This window comes from Papilio xuthus, unplaced genomic scaffold (genome assembly GCF_000836235.2).
Source record: "Papilio xuthus unplaced genomic scaffold, Pxut_1.1 DF824655.1, whole genome shotgun sequence".
NCBI lineage: Eukaryota > Metazoa > Arthropoda > Insecta > Lepidoptera > Papilionidae > Papilio > Papilio xuthus.
This window is the reverse complement of record NW_013533994.1, coordinates 5,412,773-5,439,262: the sequence shown is the minus strand read 5'-3', so window position 1 is coordinate 5,439,262 and position 26,490 is coordinate 5,412,773. Positions and strand designations below refer to the sequence as shown.

Here is a 26,490-nt window from a genome sequence, read left to right as displayed (position 1 = left end):
TTTTAATTAAAAATTGTATTAAAAATAATCACAGTGGAACTGAACGTTCGAATTTCACGAAATAATAATGAAATATTAAAAAACAATTATAACAAAAAATAGTTATTGCTTTATGCATTCATAATACTATAAAGAAAAAGTTTGGTGTTTTTTTTATTAAATTCATTCTGCTATATTCATCCATTTTTTCAGTAAAATAATTCTCTCTATTTACTAGAAAATACATAAAATAAATCAATTGAATATATTCTTATATTTGCATAACATTTGAAGTTAAACTATTAAGATAATTAGTTAAAAATCGTGCTATATGTTTAGTTTTAAAGTATAATTTTATAGGAAATAGAGAGAATATGATTACGTGACAATTAAATACTAATTTCTAAGTCGACATACAATTAGTGTGAGTAGGAGGGATATGCGGCTGAACTGTTCACACCACTATGTACATTTTAATTTTAACCTTTACTATTAATGTTATTTACAAACATTTACACAATGATAAATATTAACGTCCGATTTAAGACACCGACACTCCTATCGAATCGTTTAGATATGGTTATATAAGTCACAAAATGTTTTCACACGACACTTCACTACGTAGTGTTTCTTCTTATATCTTTGTTAAAGTCTTCAGTACTCGTACTAGTACACTATAAAATGTTATCATATTTGATTTCACTACTTATATTAAAAGGTCACAAACGTTTGAGATCACAACACAGTGTTTTTAACCTTCTATAGCCGAGAAGTGGAACGGTTAGATATAGTCCGCGAGGTTCTCGAGAAGGTCCGGCTGAAGTCACACGATCTCGTCGTGGTGAGCCACGTCACTGCAACTGCCGGCGCGTTGCAGTCAGGCGCGCTGACGTCACACGCGCAGCTCCTCCATCGTCACGTTCGACTTCGCGTTCAGCTGCGTGTTCTTCTTCGTCAACGTGCTCGTGTTGATCATCTGAATGTGGTGCGCGGACAGCAGCGGCTGGTTCTCCTGCAGCTGACCGCCTGCTAGGGTGTTTATATTGCTCTTCCCCAGTTTGGGCGGCGGCGGCGCTCGCGGCAGCGTCGCCATGCTCGGCATGCTCGGCATGCTCGCCACGTTGTTGCTCGGCAAATCGGCGAACTCCGGCGGCGGCAGTTGATGATGGGAGTGCGTGTGATGATGACCGAGGATCGTCGCCGGATCGTTCTTGAGGCTCGTCTGATAGGTCAACGTCCCTTCGAGGTCGCCGCAAATATTGTTGGGCATCTGACCGTTTTCGACGCGCTTCTTCAGATGAGAGCCGTTCATGTTGCCGTCTTGGCCGTTCATTCGCGTCTTGTCTCGCTGATAGTACACGCCGGCGAATATTAATACGTTCAAAATAAGTAAGGAGCAGCCGATTGCGATGGTAACACTCAAAGCGGTAGAATAGGCCGCGAACCCGTCTTCCGGTGGCGGAGAAGTGGTCGCGTCCGATTTGTGCACCTCCGGACTTTGTGTAGGAGGGTTTGCTCCACCGACGTTGAAGTTCAATGGAGAGGTAACATTAAGTACCGCCAGCATCGGTACTTTTGTGGCAACCCCGGTCTCCGATAGAATCAAATCAGTGATCTTCTTGAAGGGCGGTGTGAATGTTTTTATAGTGGGCTGTAAGGACGTATCTTCGTGCTCGAGCTGATGATGAGAGGGAGGAACGTCTTCTCCCCCGGGACGATGCAAGTCGGGCACGAGGTTCAACCAGAACGATAGCCTGAGGACAAACATAGTTGCGTTAATTATTTATTCCCTTTCCTTATATGTTCAATAGTGTTTGTTTTACATTTACCTGTGTGCCCTGTAATGATTCTTTAATTTAGATTTTATATCTATGTTTAAATATTTCTTATGAACAGCTTCGTATGCCGTCCACTCCATGTTCTTCATTCTTACTCGTTCTTGTCGACCTGCTCTTATTGGATCACTTTCTTGAGCTTCATTTGGATTGCTAGAAAAAATATCGACATTAAAATAGTAAAATCTATCGCTTCGGTGTATTTTTAGATTGTAATGGTACGTCATTTTGTCTGATTTATGTACACAAATACTCACCCAGTCTTAGCAAAATTTCCCCAATAGAGCATGACAGATTCAGAGAGTGCTAGCTCAGCCTTGGTGTAGTTACGTGGGAAGTGAGCGAGTCCGCCGACCAGCGGCGCGCCGAATATGTACGGCAACTCCTCGCCGTGTATGCAGCCTTGACGCTACTCAAATAACGTTATTATCATACTCGGCATTTCATTTCATATGTCTAAGAGTTAACATATTGAATAAAAAACCTCATACCTAATCTCATATTAACTGTGAAAGTCGTAAAAATTTACTAAGGAATTTAAAACTGTCTTGTCAATTTTTTAAGAGTCTACACTATTATATTTTCTAACGAGGTTCCGTTTGTAAATTAAAGCCGCCCGGTAGGTGCCTGACCATTAATTGGTTCACTATCTTGTTAGTGGAACATCCGTCTCCGCAAACGAGGTAATTCGAGAGCTCAAAGTCTTTAATAACAGCAGTTTTAAGTTTACAATCCTGGCAGATCTTAAACAGACTTTATTTTCAAGACATAAAAGTTCTCCGGCAGTAAAGTCTTTGAATATGACGTGATAAGTTATTATAAATTCTTTACGAGCAGTTATACATAATATCTAGGACAAAAATTATACAATTATCTTAATACCAGATCTCGTTGTTTGTAAGTATTAAACGAGAACATTTTGTTACTAAGAAATATTTTACTCTGAAAGAACGAGTTAATATAACTCTACAAAATATAAGAACCCAAATCCAATGGCAGAATGAATAGTACTGTTTAGTTATCTTATGTAGGTAGGTACCTGTGGATAATCTCCATACTTGGTCTGGTAGTCGAAGACATAGAGGTAGGAGTTGCGTCGCAGCGCGGAGTGCGTGTCGGCAGTCAGCACTATGGGCGCGACCACCTGCGCGTCGCTCAGCGCCTCCAGAGTCTCGTCTCTGAGTACACACACATGTATCTACTTACTGCATACTTACACATTTTCAAAAACAGTGCCTTGAATGTAGCCTAATTTTACCCCACAATAATTGTTAGGTGGAGCAGTAGTTAATGATTTGATTGAGCATGCCGGAGGCCTAATACCCTTTCCTATTCGATTTGATAGAAGAGGGTAAGCAAAGGATGGGGAAATATCTTCTTTCTGTGCCTCTCCTACGTCTATGGACTGTGGTCGCTTCTACATTTCGACGAATTCAGATGGTCGTTTGCTCATTTGCAATAAATGTAGTAGCTGTTAAGAATTCAAAACCAATTTATGCTCAACAAAGATAACAAATAATTTTTCTAATTTGTCTCATGTGATAGCTGAATAAAGTTCCTTTTATATAATAAGGAATCTATGGATATTATTTTTAATCGTAGTTAATTTGTACCTGATATTGATGGGATGTTGCACCGGTTTCTCCCAATCTGTGTATTCGTTTATAATAGTAGCTAGAATTTCGGAGAGATGATATGAGTAGGTGTTCCTGACGAACGACTTGAGTATCTTGGAGCGCCTGTCCGCCTCGATGCCGTACTGCACGTCCTCGCCGCTGAACGCGAAGTATGCTTCTGCTTTCGTCACTCCCAGCATCAAGTCGTACCTGTATACAATTATTATACTTAACATATATCTTGGCGGCTCTCAACGTCGCACTGAGCGTTCTGCAGCTGGGTGCAGATGAAGGCTTTACTCCTACGTATTTTTTATATTTCATAACTAAATTGTTTTATGTCGATTTCTGTTGTGAACAGTACTCTATTCTGGTTCGAAGATAAAATATATTTTTGTCTTAACAATACCAAATTATTAGGGATATTCTATGGATTGGTGGAATTTGAACGTTCAATCACGTGATAGAATGTCATTATTCTTAACCATTAGACTATTGGGGTTTTGCTTTTGTATATAACAATAAAGTGAATATCTTACTGACTTGGTGAGTTGAGCGACCGCACTCTTGCGCATCAGCACGGCGTTTATGATGTTGACTGCAGTCTGCTGGCCGCCGCCGTGCCCACTCTGCCCACCCCATTCGTATGTGTTCTCTGGATTCATCAGAAGATCTCCTGTGTCTGACAAATACAACATCATTCTACAAACTTATGATATTGTTATCCCTGTCTTTTTTAAGGTTATGAGAGGGATAGAAATATTTTTAATTATTAAAGAGAAAACTCACTATAAAATGTCATATTAACAAGCGTACTTTATCGACAACAATTTATGTTTTATGAATTATTTTTCTTTTCCAATTTGAATAAGAATATATTTTGTAACCGACCGGCTTAAATATACTTATAATTTATAAAAAAACTTTGTAATTTCTTTGGAATAAATATCCTAAGTATGTATAGGTCTTCATAAGAATGTTTTGTATAAAATTAATACGTTGACAAAAGAACACAATTTGTTTAAGGATTCCAGAAAGAAAGTTTGCAGGAAGAAAAATGTTATGAGACAAGAAGGCGAGATGAAAACGTGGAAGCTCAAGCAAATAAAATGAGAAAAGTTTGTAAGAAAATTTAATAACATCGAGAACGCGCTCCGTTTGTCAACACTCGAGTTATGAAAAAGTTCGTATTGGAAATCCGCCACATTACAAGAATACTAAAATCATTGTTGATTTCAACTTCCTCCTCACATTTTAATAGATTCCACCAACTTTCTCAACTTTCATTCTCCGCAAAATTATTAACGTTATAGAATAAATTTGTTTTAAATCGTTTACCTTAACTAAAATAAACGATTTTAAATTTTATCATGCAATTATGGAGTTCAAAACATTTACTGCTTTATGTGTTATGAAGATTATGCCGTTAAAATAAAAAAAATTTAAATATTAATTTTGACATAAAATGTTTAGCTTGGTTGACTCATTTCTTACCAATGACAACCCCATCAACGCTGGGCCCGAACGCATATGAGAAGTCAGGTGCGCGCACAGGAGCGGACAGCAGCGCCTCGAGCGGACGCTCACGTAAACACCGCAGCAGAGCGGGCGGCGTCAGATCTAAACGAAACTAAATGTGAATTATTCAGGTTTCTAAAAAAAAAACGTTGCACATAAATAAAAACATTTTCATTATACGTTGTCAGGTTTGTGGATTTCTTTTGACGTGATTTTAGCATTTCATTATTTTTGATAATTGGAATGACGGCTGATAGAGATGTATGGAGGAGAAGTAGTACATACTGTGCCGACCCTCGATAGGGATAAGGGCAGGTTGATGATGATTATTTTTGATAATTCTACCTCCATAATATTTTTGACCGTGACTACAATTACTCTAAATATCTTCTGACATCATTTGTAATAATAGAAAAGAACGAATAAATCTTCTCTCTTATATGTATGCATCATTTTTGTCCTAGGAATAAATCGATGTATACACAGTTTATGTTTAACCACGACGTAATTATGTCATAATCTGGATATCCTTGCACCTTACCGGGAGAACAATTGGCGTGTCTCGCGACTATTGTAGCGTATTTGTGAGGATCGGCGACCAGAGACCAGGGACTCAGTCCTGATCCTGACATAAGAATAGCTCTGTGAAACAGCAGACCTGGGAACAATTTTATAATTAATGGTTTCTGGAAAACTGAGTGATAATTTAAAACGTTAAATGCAACCAAAGCGTAGACAATAAAGAGAAAAATTCTCCCTCAAATAACTATTTAAAAATAAGTTCTTTTTATGATTGTGTTCGGACTTGTGACCTTGAATCTGACCAGTGGACGGTTATCGTATGTTTCCAAATGATATCACAGTAGTTAATCTTACTAATATTTTAATTGAGAATGTTTAGATGGATAAATGTTTGTTTGAAGGCATCTCCGGAACTTAGCATACATATAGAACATAGTCTGGAAGAACACATACGCTACTTATTAAGTTTTTTTTTTAATTCCGCGCGGACCGAGTTATGTGCGACAGCTAGTTAAATATACGAGTGTAAACAAAATTTTATTTAGTACATAAGTGTCACAATGTCTAAAAGAATTGTTATAATTTATTATTGAACTGTTCGAATAAGCTATCGTACAAACAATACGCATTATTTATTCACGAAATATTCAAATGGGGAGTGGAATTGGAGCGAGAAACGCATTCATACAGTTTTGTTTGAATCATAAATCAACGTTAACTCCAATACTCTCAAATATATGTATAGCTTTGTGGATGTACTTTATTAAACTTTTAAAATGACCTTTCTCTGTATGTTCACAGAAAATAGTCGCTACTAACTTTTAACCGTATATTTTTTTTAAATGTGTGATCTATATTCATCTATTCTACTTTAGTATTAGTTATATGTTCTCAAATATTTAATTTGTTCTCCACCCGCATTCCTATACACACTCGCCGTAGCTAGACCTGGGATAATCTGTGCCGCAGACTCCTACGATATTCCGAGCCATATGAACAAACTTCAATATTTCTGAGGAACTATCAAGAATATTTGAATGACTGCCGCAAGAATGTATTCGTAACGTTATCAAAAAAATAGTAGTGCACTTTATGCCCGGTAGGAGCGCTGCACAAATTTCGATACATATTTTTTCGATAACGTTACTAAAGCGTTCTCAAGAATTATCATATTAGCCCCCCTTTACGTATTTTAAATTGTCATAATGACATTTTCACCATTCTTTTTCTACAACTAATGCTACGTTAGTGTAAGTGAATGATATACTTCCTAAGTGTAAAATGTGAGATGCATTGCGTCTCCAAGCGACTGAATAAAAGATTCCGCCGACACTGGGTCACGGATCACGATGAAGATTTCACGTTTTATGTATCGTAAAGAATTTTATTACTTTTCTGTGGAAATATAATATGTTATTTGTTAGCAGTGTTTGTACATAAATAAATAATACAGTGGTAAATAAAATAATTGTTACATTTTACTTATTTTATTTCTCGTGTTACAAAGACGGAAAAAGTTACAACTTGATGAAAATTAAGTCGTATATGAATATGTATAAAATAACCAAGTAACTTAATCATCTAATCACATCATTATCTGTTAATTTAAAAATGTGAGTCCAAGATCTTTTGAAGTCATCTCTTTGTAATCATTTTTCAGATTTAACAGTTCGTTGGAATCTTTCCAACTTTGTACTAAGCTCTTTGGTCATTAAAGTAAGAATAATAAAATAACTAGCCAAGCTTTCGTTGAAAAATTTTATTTATTTCAAACTATTATAATATTTTATTTAAATTAAATATTATGTCACCATGTTTATACATTCGAAATAACATTAATTAAATTTTTATATTCCTTTAAACTATTCTAATTTTATGCTAATAAGCTGTCGCCAGCGACACCGTCTATGCGGTATTAAAAAAAAAAACTTAGTAGCCCATGTGTTCTTACAATCTTTCGTCTATGCAAAATTTGATACCTTCTAACGTACATCCATTTAAACATACACATTTATAACATTAGAAAGATCAGCACTTGTATAAGAAAACATGTACTAAAATGATAAACTGCCGATACTGATTTTAGTTGTATGTGTAACCGAATTATTTGAACTAAGTAAGCATTTGAGTCAGTGAATAAAGTCTACAAGTAGAGTGCCGGTAGGATCTTGTTTACATAGGATAGTTTGTAGAGAAGCACTATGAAAGGCTACTTCGAATTCTATAACCAAATAAAGGTACCGCTGAGTACGCACCGTCACCGGATAAGTTTCAATGTTAAATAGACGGTAGGGGTGTAATGGTTAACGGAATTACTGTGAATTTTAAGTCTTAAGTGAGTGGAGAAGTTGTATTAAATGCGCAATCTAGTCATGATTAAAATGTACCGAGTTTATTAAAAAATATTATTGTTAAGTAAAGCTCGCTACACTTTTAAGTTACAATTAACAGCTTTTAGGTCTACAAAGCTTTAAAACCTCAAATAGAAATCTATATTTGTTTATTCAACAACTACAATACCTTATAAACATTGTACTAACCTTCTGGAACGGCTAGTGACGTAAGCAAGAAGTGCACACACGCTGCACCAGTGCCGTGTCCCATGAGGGTCACATTAGTGGGGTCTCCACCGAACACACCCACGTTCTCCTTTATCCAGTGCAGCGCCGCGATCTGGTCCATTAGACCGTAGTTAGCTGGCGATCTTGGAAACTCGTCGGAACGGGGATTCAGGAAACCTGGTAATACAGGATAAGAATTAAAAATAAGTTAACATACTAATAATGTGTTGATGGTAAGAAATACGATTACCGAAAATTTGAGTCTAAGTTCAGTTAATGGGTAAACGCTTAAAAAATTACCCTTAATACCCTAACCGTGGGCTTCTGAGGCCAAAATGCTCGTTTAAAATACATCCCCAATATGTTTTTTTCAGAGATTTCTATCTTAGAAACCAATGGTAACAAATGAACTTTGTTCCTTTAATTCAAAAAAAATTCACGAGAAATCTTTGTTTTTAGCGACTATCTGATATTTTGGAGGGCTTTTGAATTCGATGAGGTAAAATTGCTGCCAATCATTTTCACGATATCAATTCCTTAAAATTCATTAGAAGAACAAGTGTTTGTTGATTTATGATTTGAGTACTTTCGGCTGGGTTTATTATTTACCATAATAGAATTCATATTAGTAATAAACTAACATCCATTTAGAAGTAACCTGCAACACAATATTTCATTTCTTTTGTAACGCAAATGTAATCGAGCGAAAGAGAGTTATTGTGGCCCGTTTGCGGTAGTTTATCGAACCGAAATGGCGGCGTATATTTGCATATTTCCTGGGCTTAGTTTCATAAACATGTTATGTTTATGAAACTAATCCCGGAGTGGCTTTGGGAAATGTATATGGATATTTTGTTAGGTATAACGGTAGATTGTTTACACTCCAATAGTAAACAATACTTTTTGGACAATATCATTTATTCCTCTATATTATTTGGTTACAGATTTCCAGATTTGTTTTTGAATGAAAGTAAATTTTAACACGGTTTTAAGCCGAATAAATTAAATATCGTTATTACAATCTCACTGTGAATCTTCTCGCGTTGCTTTATGGTTATTTTTACGAAATTTTGTTTAATTACAAACTTTTTATTTACGAAAAACTTTAGGGAATAAAAGTTAAAGGTAGCTTTATACTCAGCTGTAGTTTTCGTAGTTATACGTAGAATATCTTTTAACAGCTTATTTGTGATTCAGATCTCGCAAACTGTATTCATTAGGCAACACCTCAAAAGAAAAGGAAGTTTTTGTTCTTCAAACAAACAGCGTTTTTATTTCCATAACGTTACATCTGATTTTTTATTTAATTATTCTATTTGTTTAAAATATATTTTTAACATAAATCAATGCCTTATTCCTAGATATTTTCTAGCAAAACATTTTCTTAATTAAGAAGATATTGTATGTTAGGATACAAAAATGTAATACGGAGTTTATTACTTTGTTTTAACGACTTTGGGCCATTCAAAGATAAGAGTGGCTATAAAAAGAAATAGGTTGCTGGATGATGATAAATGTGGGCAAGCAAAATTGAACTCAGTAAAGAATACGAGTGTTTTATTCACGGCTTTGTTATTATGATCAAATGCGGCTTACATACAAGTTATTGCAGCAAAGGCTTATGTTATTACTTTTTTAAATAATTTAACACATAAATACGTAGACAGTTCCGTATCTAAATGCGAATGTTTAGATGGATCGATGGATATCGATGATATTTGGCATACATATTGAACATAGTCTAGAACACATAGGCTTTGTTTTCAATTATGTTTTGTTTTTAATTCCGCGTTGACGGAGTCACGGGTGACGGCTAGTGTATATTTTAGTTTACAAAATGTTCGCATTATTCCAATATGAAAATGGTATCTCGAAATGTTTAATTTTAAATAGAAATTCAATGCACAAATAAAAGCGAAGATACTGCATTTGAAGAGCGCTGACCCAGTTCTCGAATGAAAAACAATAGGCGATATTTTAGTAATCAACGATAGTGGTTCAAATAGAACCGAAAAATAATACCGATATTGCTACTTAGAAATTCATATTTTTGGAAAACAATCAGTACATTTATCATATTATTATTGATATATTAAAGGAAAAATTTACTTTAATAGGTTTTCATTAATCTAAGTGGTGAAGCGAATACTATTAATAACTAGCTGTCGCCCGCGAGTCCGTCTGCGCGGAATATGAGAATAGACAGTAGCCGATTCCGAATGCAATGCAATGAAAGGAATATTGGAAAATTAATTAAGATGTAATAAAATAAGTAGCATCACAAAGAAAGTTAACATTTAATAGGGAAAAATCCAAAGGAATTTTTGTCAAAGGAAACAAGATGAATAGACTGGTTAAACAAATTTACATAACAATAGAAAGATAACAGGCCAGTAACGAGGCTCGCACTCCCGCGCCCCAACAGAGCTCTTAAATGATTCATTTGGAGCGGATTTGTTAACAAATTAATTTAATTCCCCCCCTTCCTTTATATGACGAAAGCAACGCTGAAATAACAATTATTTTACTCTCGACATTTTAGTAATAGGTATGTTTATATCATTTCCCTGTCCCTTTTCCCTACAGAGGGTCGGCACATAACTTTCACAAATATATCTCATCAGCGTACATATATGAATTTACAGCACAGTCCATTTATGGTAACTACGGCATTCCTTTACTTTTGTCAACTAAAAAGTATAGAGAGATTTTTTAAAATAACCAACTTTTGAATTATATAAATGATGAAATACATAGGCTAGTTAATTTAATAATATTATCCAAAAACGTGGGCAAACTTAACGTAAGTTTAACAATGTAACACCCATCCTTGTTCTTTAAAGTTACTTATAATACGGTCGTAAAATTTAGCTAAACATTTCAAAAGCGCAGCTATGTTATAGAATTCTTCAAGTTCTTCCGCCATACTGTAAATAATTTTCACAAAATTACGCAACGTCACAGCATTTCCGGCGCACACTTAGTTGCGACGTCATCAAAAGCATTCCAGAGATGGGCTACTTCCTACAGGGCAAAGCTGTCATAAAATAATAATAACATTCTTGTAAACATGACAAAAGAGGGTTACTTTTGTAAACTCGACATCTTGAGGTTAACAAGTTTACGGCGATGCCGTTTATATTAATAGAGATTATTATAAATAACATAAATATTTATATCAGTACCTTCTTCACAAGAAAGTGGTCTTTATTTCGTTTACTAGCGACCCATAGTACACTAGCTAACGCACACAACTCCGGCCGCGCAGAATTAAAAAAAAACTTAATCAGAAGCTTATGTGTTCATACAGACTATGTTCTACATCTATACCATATTTCAGCAATATTCGAGATGCCTTCTTATAAACATTAATCATCTATACATCCATACATTCGCATTTAGTAAGATTTTGAGGTCAATAGCTCTTACCATTCACATTTAAAATTATGTTAGACACGTCGAGTATGAGATTACATTTAATATGACGAACATAAAATACGTTTTGTCACATAAAACGCGATTAAATACATAAATACATCGTAAAATGCTCGTTCGATAAAGCTGGTTACATTTGCAAACATATTTTAGTGGGACGCGTCGGAACGCGATTGATCTAATAAAGCTGAGTCATAGTAAAGAGTTGTGGTTTTATTGAAGTATAACATGCGATACAGTGATCATAGTTTTAATGTTTGCTAAACAAATTGTTACTGATTGATTTTTATGCCCTTCTGTTTGCTTGAAAAATATTTACTATTACGTCACTTTGGTGTTACGTTAATTTATATTATACTTCGTTGAAAGGCTTTTATAAAAATTACATAATGGATGATAATATTGATGATTAATTATGAGATTTTAAAAGGAATTGTGAGATATTGTGTGTGTGTAAGTTTAGAGAAGATTTTGGTGCAGGTTATATAAAGGAATACACGGATGCTTTGTACCAAAATTAAAAACAAAATATATTTTCATCTAATAAACTGATATAAAAACGGCTAAACACTCACTTATATTCGATTCGGTACCGACTAGTTTCGAGCCCATCGGGAGCCCTTCATCAGGATGAGTGGTACTGGTATTATTTCGCGGACACGGCCCGTCGGACAGTGAGCGAGTTATTATAATGTCTTACGAAAGTTTGAACATATTTTCATCTCTTTTTCTTTCAAATACAGATGACAATACATTGTACACAGATGTTTTATCAGTGAAATCTTATTATATGTAGAATATATAATTACCGAGAAGACCAAGCCTGTAGTTGATGGTGACGACGAGTAGGCCGGCGTGCGCGGCCAACACTGCGCCGTCGTACGCGTTGCCTGAGCTCCACTCGTAGCTCTCTCCGTGTACAAACACCAGTACGGGGTAGCGCGCTGCAGCGTCCCGCACGCCTGCTGTACACATACATTTGATACATTACAATATACAGTGACATAAAAAAATAGCGATTTACAATTTCATAGATGCTACAAAGATCGACAATTATAGGTGCAGGTTTGTTTGTCATAGTACAAGAGCCAACGCTCCCACACAGTTGTGGAAATTATTTTATAATAAAGCATTAATTATTTATTATTTATAGGTGTTGGTGAGATCCTCCACCAATTGATTAGCAGACTATACTCTGGTAGACTTTTGACAGTTTCTTCTGTTTACGATGACCGTTTAGGTGGACCTCGAAGACTTTTTTTAATTTAAAAACTACATAGTTTTTAAACCTAATACTTTAAAAAGTTTGGATTCATTACGTATTCGTATAAATTCGTTATATAACTTCGTTAAAACGCGTGAGAAATTATATTTGAAACAATCACTTAAACTGAATGGTACCTCGGTATTTTCTTTGTTCGATACAAAGAAAATATTAATTTCGTTTTGAATTTCAAATTATAAAGTTTTGCATATCAAGGGAAATATAATTTGATTGGTAAATTCAATCGCGGGACCAGAAAGGAGGAGGAGGAGGACAATGAATGAAATATTTGTTACTTTATATTAAATGTTAAATAAATATGATATATTTAACAACTACAAAGATATTAATCATTATTTGAATGAATGGTAGAGTTAGAAAATTGTCAACTGAAATAAATTGACTAATCTTTAATTAAATTCATTGAAAACGACTAGATTTCTTTTATTCTTTTTGTTAAAAAACAGGTATAACTTACTAATATTATAAATGCGAATGTTTAGATGGATAAAGAATATTTGTTAGAAGGTATCTCCAGAACGGCTAAACGGATATCGATGAAATTTGAAATTCATGTAGAACATAGTCTGGAAGAACACATAGGCTAATAATAGTTTTTTTTTTAATTCCGTGCAGACAGAGTCGATGGCGACCGCTTGTTAATTACAGTTTTTTTTAGGATTGAGAACCCACGATTGATTCTCATTAAGTCAATCGTTACATATATATCAAACAAGCTGACACCTTTATATTGTGTAATAATGTAAAGCCTTAGATAAAAGCCTCTTGCGTCATATGGGAATTTAACTGGACGGGACATACTGTCGTGTGACCTACATTTTAATAGGGTTGTGTAAATTTACACAGATGTAATACATTTCTGAATGTAATTTAACTATATTAATTTAATTATCAAAGAACATAAAATATTTATAATAAAAATAGAAATAGTACAAATAATAAACTCTACAATAATCCAAAACTATTGTTTCAATATCACAATAGAGAAGTAATATACTTAAATAAGTTGCATCGGGTTTTTGTACATTTAAACAAAAATTTTCGTTCCATTATCCGTATTCCGTTTTTATTCATTGTTAGAAATGTTAATACCAAAATAAACATTGACAGAACATCTAAATAACTAACAGTATGATATAATTTACTAGCTGTCGCCCGCGACTCCTGCCGCGCATACGTTTATAAGTAGCCTGTGTGTTATTCCAGATTATGTTCTACATCCATGCCTTCTAACAATCATACATCCATTATTTATATTATTAGTATGATTGTTTATTTTAATCAAACTAGACACCAAATGCTGTACTCAAGAGTAGCTTAATGATTACTAAAATAAGTACCGAATTACAGATTTAAATACTAATTCTAGACTAAGGGACGCACGTATTTACTAACTCTGAAAGTAACAATATATTGCCTTAATAAATTGTGGTTTACGAAACTATAAAACTTTTTGTTTGTATTCTAAATTTAAATAAAGTACAGTTGGAATGTGTTTCAGCTCTGAAAGTATAGCTTTTCGTGAAAACTTACACGTTCCACTCGCCTATTCAGATTTCTTTGCGCAATGAGAACAAAAAAGGAACCCCACGAACCCCCCCGAACCCCCACGAGCCCGTATCAGCGCGAATTGGCAAAGTCTGCAAGCCTTATCGCCGGCGTGATGGATCTAAAGAAAAGGATAAATCTGGGTTTTGTTGAATACACTCCGTCCATTTTCGTTACTTCGAAATAAAACTTTGCATTGAAAACAAGAAATTTGTTTCTATGTTAGTATAAATTATTTTGAGTCATCAAAAATATCGATAAAATCATAAGAGATAATGGATATTAGCTTATATTTAAGCTTTAGTTACATTACTTATATTTTTTAGAACAAAAAAATAATGAAAATAATGTAATTTTTTTGTTTATTAAGTTATCTTTTTTTGCAGTTTTTACGGCAGTGGAAACCTATTGTTATTATATTAAGATTAGGCCGTTATGTAGGATGACTTACAATGTTCTTTAGAGCTATAAATCGTTATTAATAATTGAAATAGTAATAAAGCTGTCTGCACATTGTTAACTATTGTACACGATACCACACCTTGATATTTATATCCGATAGCGAGGGAATATCGAGGTAAAGGTCGACCCGATTGCTATTGTGGTTTTCCTTTCAGTATCAAGCAACTATAAAAATATGTATCACACTCGATTTAATATTTAAATAATTCACACGATTTTTACATATTAGATTTTATATTTTGAATTTATCATTTGATATTGAATAATTTATTTCCGATTTTTAGTACATCGTTTAACGAATGTCCTTTCATATTTCTAATAGTTTTTTTTAAGCTAAATGTAAGTAATCAATTCAGATCCTATTATTTCGCAATAATAATAATGATTCAAATTTTTTCTGTTATAATTTTAACACGGACTCGATAAAAATTGCCTTATTTAATATAGTCGAAATTAAAATTTTCCAACTATGAAGAAAGAAGTTTCAAATCTTACGCTGAGTATGTAGAAACACGTGACCGCTCCAGCGTGCGGTTTATGAAAGCTTACAGTCTCTCTCCCAACAAGGCACTCTAGTTAAAACTGCTAATTGCACTCCTCGTGAGGGTTATCAAAAAATCCTACTTTTTGATATAAGGGGTCTTCCAAAATTACGCCGAAAGATGACAGCGAATTAGTGTATGGTACAAGTGTTAGAAATACGCGGACTTTCTTTAAATAATGATTCTTGGATTATAAACAATTATTATGAAATCATGAATAGTGTTTCTTTCTTATTAATTAGTTATTACTCGTGAATTTTGCAACATAAAAATATTGTATTAGAATCCTTTTTCGTGAAATTAAAACGAATAACACTTGCACCAATCGTGAAATTCTGACGTGTGTTCGCGACAAAAGCTCAAGTCGACAAAACCATGCAGACGTACAAAAACCTATTCGGTGGATTTCAACGTAATATCCGTACCACGGTGCATAGTTTCTTTTCGCCTTTTTGAGACAGGGGCGTATTCACTTTTATGACTATTTCAACGACGAAAATGTATCGTTGCTCATATTACTCACCGACACGAATACAGCCTAGAGTTCTATACCTGCCGACAAATCAGGTCACATGTGTCGGTTCACTACTCTGTAAAAGTGTGTCGCAAAACTGTGTTGTAATTACATTAGTCACTTTACTATCAGTATTTAAAGTTGAAATTCATACAATCATGTGCATAATCTTAGATATAACACCTTTTTTAAGGATACAGATATAAAATAGATTAAAAGATAATACACACGGTGATGAATCCTATACTTTAATATTTTATAATCTAAAATAAATTCAAGAAATTTTAGCACTAAAATTCAGTAACACGATTTAAATCAAGCGTTTAATTTTAAATACTATTTAAACTGTTTCGTTATTACGAATGTAGCAATACTGTAGCAATAACGTAGCAAACAATCTACGAGGTTGCTTTTCTATAACCCGATATTTTACAATATTCCGCGTTACAATATCATAAAAGTATCTGCAGAGCTATGCCATTCAACGGTACATCAACTCTACAAATCTCTAGAGATCCACTCAGCGGTACGTGTACTTGAAAATTTGCCTTACAAGGCGATACTGTATTAAAAGGCGTTTATGAGAAAATTAGCTAGTCGCCCGTAACTTCGTCAGTGTAGAACTTAATAAAAAATATTTAGTAGCCTATGCGCTATTCCAGTAAACTTTTTCTGTTCTAAATTTCATCTAGATCCTTTCAGCTATTTTGGAGTTGTGAGACTAAGATCCATACATCCATCCAAAGTTATGCATCAATCGTACAATAACACAGTTAGATTCTAAATAGATCTTATGTATGTTAGCAAAAAAGGGATATATTTTTGTGTAGAAAAAAAAATCAGGAAAAACTACAGCGTTTTCCTAATTACCATAATCACCCATTGGGATCTTTATGTAGTTATTATCATTTGTTACAAAGACTGTCCAATTAGCCTCGTCTGTGATATATATGACAAAATTCATCCACTTTATTTTTAATTCCGTTAAGGGTGGGGGGTTCTATTTAAATCCTTGAACCCTCGGTCCGAATTTCGTTACAGGGAAATAAAAGTGATTTTTCTTTCCAAGGATAAAGCTCTTTTGAAAATTACGCCAGATGAACGCTCGGTCCTTTCGAAATTTTAACTCAGGCTTTGTATAATCCTACAGACACTAGCTAACATTTCAGTCTGAGGATATAAATTGTTGTCAATTTGTACAGCCCTATTTTATATGAATAAAATTTCACTTTAAAAGTACAAAATTACAACCTTTACTGTAAACGAGGGAATCAGCCAAATGTACATTTTATATTTACATATTGTTAGGAAGAAAATCCGATACTGTGTTGATGTATCGGCGCAACACTAGCCTTATTAAAATATCAACGCTTTTGTACCCTCAATAATCAATCTGACAGTTTACTTGGTAACAAAACCGCGTCATTCGCCCCAAAGGATTCTAACTAAAAATGTCTAAAAGTGTGTATAGAAAATATAACATCAAATTATAATTACCTTGGGCGGGAGCATAAATGTTGAGGTAGAGACAATCTTCCGATTGATTCGTTAAAAATGGTAATATCCTTTTTAAATATTCTAATCGCCCTCTTGATATCCGTTTCAAGACTGCTGTTTCATTTCTTATATCTGGCAGCACTTGTGGACAGACCGGACTGAATTCTTCTGCGATTTTCACTCCTGACCATTGTGCTCCTGACACTGGAGGCATAAATCTTAATGAACCTACTGGAGGAGATGCGTAAGGCACACCTCGGAATACTTCGACTGGTTCAAGAAACCTTGATTCCGGTGTCATTATGAACCCTCTAATATCACCGTATTTAGTCCTGACGACCCTAGAACTGATTAATGGTTGAGTCTTATCTTCTATTCCCGTATCCCCTTTGACTGGTCTCCACGTGATCACAGGTAGCGTGACAAAATGGACTATCACTAGTATTAACATTTTTCCGTTTCCGCCGCCACCCTCGCACGTATCTCTCGCGTCTGCCCGCTGCTATAAGTCGACCATTTCGCCGTGTAGTATGTCTTCTTCGCGGCATTTACTGATTTTTCTGAAACAAATGAAATAATTAACACCATAATATTTTAATTAAATAGCTTTGATCAAGATACGATAATAGCACGTAATTTTTTTATTTTACTAGATTTTGCGCACGACTCTGACCGCGCGAAATTAAAAAAAAATCTTAAGCACATCTATGCTTCAGCAAGATACATGCAACCGTTCTGAAGATACCTTCTAACAAATATCCATCCATCCATACATTCAAAGATTCACATTCGCATCGCATAAGATTTAAGGTTAACTTCAATAATTCATTTCAAATTACTTTATTAAAGGAAATTATTTCTTCAGAATATAATTATATCCAAATTATCCTAAATCTGTTTTAAAATTTCGAACTTCATGATATTCGATGGTAGTTATTCAAAATCAAACGACAGTGTAACACCCACAAATCTTATCTTATCAAAAAGTGGTCAAATGAAGCAAAATTTCAAATCTACAAAGAAGTAAGCAAGTGAGTTTTTCCTATCGAGAAGTAGAGTTATTGTGGTCATAAATTTCGTCCGAGATAAACGCAGGATACGTGCGAGACTTGTCGTAAAGTAAAATCACACTGAAGGAATTATTGTTTGTAGACGTCCAACGCAAGATCACTTTACGTGACGATTTACTAAATGCCGTACAATCTTATGAGACTTACGTTTTATTTGTCACTTCGCAATATTGTCGAGTTATTACATATATTTTTTATCGGATAGAACATGTTAAAAGGTTGGGAAAAAAGATAAAAGTAAAATATATTTTTAATCAAGTGATAGTATAAGGGGAGTATTACTTGAATTGACTAAAAAGATACCTATTCTTAAAGAAATATAATCTTCATAACTGAATGTAAGTGTACGATGTATCCGTAAGTTTTCTTTACTGAAACACATATTTAAAAACGTATTGTTTTCTCTGTCTTTCTCAATGATAATGAAAGGGATGACTGTACGTTTTTGTACTTCTTTAATTGATTTGGTTTTTTTCTCACTGTATTTGTTCCCTTACAAATTTTAAATCGTGAACATGTACAAATAACTATTTCTAAAGTAGGTTTCACCATTACGCGAAAAGCTCGACACCTGTCACCTGAGTGTAGATAAGGCGAAGTGAAAAGTGGGTTAAAGCGAGAAAACCTGTTAATAATCTCAAAGTAACATTTTCAGAGAAATTCTTTTTCAATATAAAATTAATTCCTTATTGATTATGTTATCTTATATGTATTATACAAAATCAATTGCTGTTCGTTAGTCTCGCTAAAACTCGAGAACGGCAGAACGGATTTATCTTATCTTAGTCTTGAAATGTTCGTGGAGCTCTAGGGAAGGTTTAAAAGGTGAGATAAATTCGAATGGTTGCCGAAAACACTTAAGGAACCTTTTTTTAATCCCGCGTGGACGGAGTCGCGGGCGACTGCTAGTCATGCGAAAAATACTAATTAACATCTTTATGACATACCTCTGACGTCAGAAAATTATTATCATTTGAAAATCGTACTCCTGCAAATTATTAAAACTACTGCAGAGTTAAGTTCGTGTAAGGAAAAGTTAATAATTAAGCAACAAAACATTTGATAGCAAAATACCTCTCGGTTCAAGATAATCCAGTCACAATTCAGTGAAACGACGCCGTCATTCAACAATCTCGAATATCAAACAGTTTCAAACTTCATTAAAGAGGATAATCAAAGAGCTTTATGAGGTATGGCGGCAAATTACCATTTCGTGTTCGGTTTACCGGCCGGCGATACGCAAATATACATTGCATTAGCCTGCGACATCGCTTGCGTTGTGCTATCAGCACTTTGCATATTGCGATTCACTGAAATACGTGACATTTTAAATTATCGCTTTATTGGTTTCGTGGACTTGTGTGGTGCAGCGAGCATTTGTGAATTTTTATTTCTATTTACCGAATTGTTTTCATCTGTATTTTAATAAAAATTCTGAAGGAATTTTTAAAATGTTATTTTTTAACTTTATATACTAGCTGTCGCCCGCGACTCCTTCCGGCCGAGATGAAAAAAAATATAGTAGTAGTTCCAGACTATGTTCTACATCCGTGCCAATTTTCAGCGAGATCCTTGCAGTCGTTAGAGATACCTTCTAACATACATCCATCCATCCAAACATTTGCATTTATAATATTAAGTACGATATCAGTAATTTTATTTTAATATCTTATTGTTTGCAGATTTTACTTCAGAGATAATTTGGTATTAAAACTTTTGGATAACTTTTTATCATGAAACCATACGAAAAATAACGATGGATAATATTAATTCCTTCATCTGCATTCAATAACGTTTGAATTTGAATAAGTCTCGCGGGCATGTCTGGGCGGGAAATTGCAGGCTCACAGCTCGTATTCAATGAAGTCGTGACGTCACAAGTCAGTATTCACGGCGCCGTAGGGTAATGAAGCCAGTAGTTGTCGTCCTAGCATTAATTCACAGCGAACACAGTACGGAGACAAATTGAAATACCGCATCCATGCTATTTAATGCAAGTTCGTTTACAGTGCAGCGAGCTCATACTGAGCTCCACAAATATTTATTACAGAATTAATCTGTTCTACTTTGGTACCGAAATTTATTGTTTCGTCTATTCATCGTATGGTTTTATTACCTCGAAAACAATGTTACAATTGCATTTAAACGATGGAAATGTGCAAATGAGCACTCTTGATCACTTTTGATCACACACAAAACTAACGTCTGTAACCAAAATGGGTGAGCAGAGATCACAGACATTCATTTGTTGTGGCCAAACCTCTGCAATCCACTGCGAGCCAACACACTACTCACTCTACTAACTCTTGATTTACAAAGTATAAATTAATTAAATAATGTAAATTTATACATACTTATTTAATAATTTAATCAACAAATAACGACTGAAGAATTAAATCAATATGAATAATAAAGCCGTTAAATATTGAAATTTCTACAAGCACTAGCTATAAATTTTCTCTATCGTATAGATATTTACGCTTATCGTCGAACCTAAGGAACGCTTTTCTATTCAAGAACTTGAAATGGGGTCGCACATCTATTTTAACATTTCACAAGTAGCTGAAAACTTTTAGGTTTATTGTCATTTCTAAAACATACCTGAGACATGAACTACTTTTGCTCTATAGATTTAACAGTAGATCTCTTTTAATGGCCACATTATGACTTAATACCAGGTGGGACTGTGGTTAGGCGATAGCTTATTCATTGCAAAATATTTCCGTTAGTAATAAAATTTTTAATATTTTCTTTTTATAAAATGTGTAAAACACTGGAGAAAAGGAGGAAAGAGAGTATTTCCATTTCCTATGCGTCCTTTATGGATTTAACTTCCCTCCTTACTTCCCTTCTGGGTGGCCATCTTGCAATAGTCCACTTTTGGAATTACTGATTTAAAATATTATAGGTTAATTAAAGTTGTTGAAATTCACTACTCTTGGCTAAGAGTTTAATTGTTCAATTAAAAGTGTTTAAGTAATACCTTTTTGATATTGTCGAAATGGAGGAAATAATCTTGTTACTTTCCAGAATACGTCAGTGCTATAAAATCTGTGCATTGATTCAAAGCCACTTTTCTTTAAGAAGTCATAAAAAGGCCAATTTCTATAAGCCATAAAGCGCGTACCTCAAAAAGTTTGATGAATGAAAGTAATAGGAAACCAATTTAAGAAATAAAACTAAAGGTATACCTACTCGTGTGACGTAAATGTAATTGTTGGTTTATTTTCCTGATGCAAAATGTCAATAGAAAAATTTGAGTTATATTTCTACTACTAGTACAAACTATTTCCTATGCATAGTTTTAAGCTTGCAGTGGTTTGCACTAGATGTTTAAACAGTTTGTTTTTCTTGCTATAAGAAACCAAATTATTATTTTCTACGTTAGCCTAAGATTTTTTGAATATGATATAAGAAAGTTGTTTTATAAATAAAAAACATGGTAAAATATATGTTTGATAATGTTGCTAACATTTCTTTTTTGTTTTCTTTTTCTCATGTTCATTCGAAGAGAGTAACAAGCACGTACATTGTTGTAAAAAGCACGTGAAAAAACTGTGTAGAAAATTCCTTGTCTCACCAGGGAAATATCCACAAGTTTCTTGCGTTTAATGAAACTGTAAAAGAGTTTCATTCAAATATTTGATTAATGTTATGTTGAGCGAGTCTCTGGTGGCAAAGATAACGTTTAAATTAAAGCAGCGAGCTTTGTCTGCGGCGGAAAGTGAGTTGTGACGCGACCTAGCCATCAGGAAATTGCGGCCTCCACTGCGACCTATAATGATAGCGACATAGACCTAGGATGAGTGTGTAATCCAAATAGAACAGATTTCATATTTAAATTTAATAATTAATATTTCACTAACGAAAACATTCATCATTCTTCATCTCATATAACCATATTCAAAGTTAAAATTGACCAGGAAGACCCTTAGCATAGAATCCACTTAATTACACTTAACCACTCATTGCCGCAGTTAAACATAAACGTAAGTTATTTTTTAATACAATTATTTTACACTAATTTTTAATAAATTTAGTTTTAATGAAATTTAAAGTAACTAAATTTACTCCTTACCTCTGACACATTCGTAATAACGTGAAGAGACAAATTAACAAAGACTTTGAATGATATGATGACCTGCGTAGGTGGCTCTCCAAAATTACGTCGACAATAGTTTATTATTCGTGCTATCATTAAAGAAATAACTGTTAACAAAAACTGTTATTCATTTTGAATATGAACTCATTAAACAACTTTAATTAATGAGTAATAAAGATGTCTAAAACAATATTTCAGTTTAAGGAATACGTGCATTTGTGAGAATTCCCAAGCTATAAGTGAACGTTTAGTACAAAGTGTCGCTATCACCTAATGTGTCTGAACTTGTATGGACACGTGATGTAACCGGCTGCCGCAATGCCGTGAAAACTGCACTCGTAATGTTGCATACAACATTAAACTTTAATATAAATTCGTACCAAATGTTGTAAGATTCCATTCAACTCCAAACAAACTGACAGTAAGTCTACACTTATACAATATCATGAGACTATTTTATTGAATAGTATTTTTTTTGTTCGTGCGAGATACAACTTATTTGGAAAATGGAATTGTAAGATTAACAATTGCAAAGAACACACGTGCAGAAAAAAGCTTTGCTCTTAATAATATAGATTTGCTGTTTACAAATAATACTAAAGTTTTATTACATTGTTTAACAGTGGTAGAGCCCGCTTTAACATCTTTGCACGAATCGGCCCAGCTCGCCCGGTGAAATACCACGACCACACAGAAGACAGACGTGAAGTGGAAGCAATTCCGCGTTTCGTCTGATGAGTGTGCGTCCCGGAGGCCAAAATTAGTCCTCTTAAAAAAAAGAAAAAAAAACATTGTGTTTTATCACTTATTCTTTAGAATGACTATAATAAACGTCTTGTAATGTAAAAGTAGAAGGGAATTAATTGGCCATAATCAGATGTATGCAATACACACTTTCATACAAGTACATTTTTAATAAGTATAAAGTAGTTTCATCAAGTTTTAAAACATTTAAATAATGCTTACCATATCCATTTTCATTCGCACTCTAAAAATCATAAAGCGTTTTCAATGCGCTAGCGTTAACTTCACATCGTCGTTTTGACAATTAATTGTACATGTTAAAACTGAAAAAAAAAACTCAGTGCGTCCGACTTCACGTTAATTAAAAACTATTAAAGGGGAAACGGTGTTATTGTGCGACAGATCCAGGTCAGAGCGGACGCGAACCCGGCAGGCTGCGTGTGACGTAACAAAAGTTTGCGTACATACTAATTGAATTTGAGCTTTTCAAATGTTTTAATTAACCTAAATAACATTAGCCATGCGTTTTCGACTGTAGTGTACACTGTCTTTGTACAAAGCACTTTCACAATCACAATTAAACGGTAAACGGCAGAAGATTGTACAGTCAGCTTCATAAAAATGAAAAATTTTACGAAGATTTCAAAAATGTGTATGCTCGCCTTCGTTTGCATTATTTCTACTATGTAAACATGTTATTGGCGAATTAGTGCAAACATATTTTTAAAACCGAAGACCCACACAAGTTTCTAAAGTTTTTTAATTGTATACAAATTTATGCAGCTGACTGTACTAGCATATATAGATATCTTAAGATTTATTTCTCAGATTGTGAACACAGAAAAATGTTTTTACTAACTTTAAACTAAAAGGAAATGTTAAATTCCTTGTTAGAACTACAACATGTTTAAAGAAGTTGTTATCATAAAAGTTTACGGCTGCGTAAAGTTTTCCTTCTATAATCTCTTGTTTATAATAGCTTTTGCGTTATAATTTGAATACGGTTGTTGGAGGTAAACATTTTGCGTCTAACATGATTTTATGTCACGACTAAAATAATAAACTGAATTTCGCCTAACATTTTGCGAAAATGTGATTAACTCGCCGCTTATCAAGATGTCAATCTATGGTTCTATATTTAAAGGCAAAACTAATATTTTTCATTGCATATTAATTGTTAAATCTATTCTATTTATGTTTCCAGCCTACAAAGAAATCCTACTAATTTTATAAATGCGAATGTTTGGATAGATGGATGTTTGTTTGAAGGTATCTCCTGAAATTTGGCAGAGATGTAGAACATAGTCGGGAAGAACACAGAGGTTAATAATTAAGTTTGTTTTTAGTTCCGCGCAGACGGATTCGCGGGCGACAGCTAGTCATAAAAAATTAAAAAGCTTAATATATTATTGAATAATTTATTAAGAAAATTAAATAACTGATTGTTAAATACGTAGTACTGGAAACCGAATGAAATAATATTCATGTCAAAATAATCCTGTCGCGGATTGAGTACGTGGATGTTGAGGAAACATGTGTTCGTTCCTGAATGTCGAGTTAATTTCCTGCAACATATTTTATGTTCCGACCAAAAATTTCGTTGATATTTTAATATACTCGAAAATGTATTTTTCTGTTTTACCTAATAACTTAACACACTTTTATAAAATAAAGGAGTTTGGTTTTATTAATTTTATAAATCGATTAAGGCCAAATTATTATACGGAAATCAAAGCTTAGAGCTGCTACTAGATGACATTGGTAGCGAGAAACTTTTTTTTTTACGTTTTATAAGCTGGCGCTTGACCACGATCCCACCTGGTGAAGTGGAGATTTGGTCGAAAGATGGTACGCGCTAGCTTAGTAAGTGCCTATTCACTCTACTTTTGAAGGTCCCAACATCATATTTGGACGGAAAAACAGAGGCTGGCAACTTGTTCCAATCCTTTGCGGTACGCACAAGGAACGATGCTTCGAATCGCTTCGTTCGAACGCGCGGTACCTCTACCACAAAAGGATGGATTCCCGCCGTATGCCTGAACGTCCGGTGGTAAAATGGTGATGGGGGAATTAACTCGTGTAATTCCTGCGCACACTCTCCAAAATGAAGCCTGTAGAACACCGAGAGACGTGCTACTTTACGTCTGTGTTCAAGACTGACTAAATTTAGGTCTTGGTCACCAATTAACTTTTTGACTCGTTTCTCCACCGAGTCTAGAGCCGCGAGTTGGTACTTGGCAGCGCCTGCCCAGATGTGACAGAAGTACTCCATACACGGTCGGATCTGTGCTTTGTACAAAGTCAATAGCTGTCCAGGTGTGAAGTACCGCCGTACCTTGGAAAGGATTCCAAGCTTCCTAGCAGCTACCATCGCCTTAGACTCGATGAACTGTCCAAAGTTAAGATTCGACGAGATTTGGACGCCCAATAACTGCAGACAGTCGTTGAATTCCAGGGAAACATTCTGGAAAGTAGGAGCTAAGGTGAACTCGCTCCTTTTGGCGGTGAATAGACACGTTTGTGTTTTGGTGGCGTTGAATCGCACAAGATTAGCCTGGCCCCAAGAGGAGACTGCCTCGAGTGTCCGATTTGTATGATCTACCATAGCCTCACTTTCTAACTTTACTAGATCTCGACTAGTCCGACCACCCGACAGATATCTTTCTATAACTGATTCTTGCATTGATACTGGAAGATGATAATTTTAGTGTATTTGTTTAAAAAAATCTGACATTGAAAATTTCTGCAGACTTTATAAATAAAAAAATCTTTATAAAGTAACCTACGATAAAGTCAGTACGTGTTAACTACAGAATAGAAAGCGTAAAATATTCCTACCATAAAGGATCCAACTTTTGTGATACCGCCTACCGGCAAAGATATTGGATTTCATGAATGAAATCACAGCGTGGCGACCACAAAAGCGACGCGTGATACGAATCGTGGCAAATTGGAGTCTTTCAATACCTCCATAGGTGATGCCCCTTTTATATCACGCGTATAAAATTTACTACATTTTCATGCCTTTGATCCAAATCTAAATTTAAATGTATAAAAACTGCCCAAAGCCTGATCCATTCAGCGTAATGTGATAGTCTTAAGTAACCAAACACGTTATAATGGATCGCAAAAATTCATCATCATCATCATCAACCTGCCCTTATCCCTATCGAGGGTCGGCACAGCATGTACTACTCCTCCATACATCTCTATCAGCCGTCATATCCGAGTCTACCCCCTTCTTACGCATATCCTCTTTC

At 34.5% G+C, this 26,490-nt stretch overlaps 2 protein-coding genes across 3 annotated transcripts in view; both read right to left on the bottom strand.

Moving 5' to 3' along the window:
- Positions 1 to 323: 323 nt before the first annotated feature.
- Positions 324 to 26,490, bottom strand: part of Nlg3 (Neuroligin 3) — a 37,077-nt gene continuing 10,910 nt past the window's right edge. Inside the window, exons 2-12 of one of the 2 annotated variants that reach the window (XM_013325601.1) lie at positions 17,315 to 17,874; positions 12,276 to 12,431; positions 8,011 to 8,208; positions 5,490 to 5,606; positions 4,925 to 5,050; positions 3,974 to 4,112; positions 3,428 to 3,640; positions 2,854 to 2,992; positions 2,072 to 2,223; positions 1,809 to 1,967; positions 324 to 1,733 (exon numbers count right to left, since the gene is read on the bottom strand). In XM_013325601.1, the coding sequence (XP_013181055.1) occupies positions 872 to 1,733; positions 1,809 to 1,967; positions 2,072 to 2,223; positions 2,854 to 2,992; positions 3,428 to 3,640; positions 3,974 to 4,112; positions 4,925 to 5,050; positions 5,490 to 5,606; positions 8,011 to 8,208; positions 12,276 to 12,431; positions 17,315 to 17,765 (2,712 nt within the window). In that variant the 5' untranslated portion in view covers positions 17,766 to 17,874 and the 3' untranslated portion in view covers positions 324 to 871. The remainder of the gene's footprint in view (positions 1,734 to 1,808; positions 1,968 to 2,071; positions 2,224 to 2,853; positions 2,993 to 3,427; positions 3,641 to 3,973; positions 4,113 to 4,924; positions 5,051 to 5,489; positions 5,607 to 8,010; positions 8,209 to 12,275; positions 12,432 to 17,314; positions 17,875 to 26,490) is intronic. The other variant, XM_013325602.1, reaches the window with a different exon arrangement.
- LOC106127467 (uncharacterized) lies at positions 24,121 to 25,913 on the bottom strand. The gene is made up of 2 exons (XM_013325546.1): positions 25,233 to 25,913; positions 24,121 to 24,126 (listed from the first exon to the last, which is right to left on the bottom strand). The coding sequence occupies exons 1-2, from the start codon at positions 25,911 to 25,913 to the stop codon at positions 24,121 to 24,123; spliced, it is 687 nt and encodes a 228-aa protein (XP_013181000.1).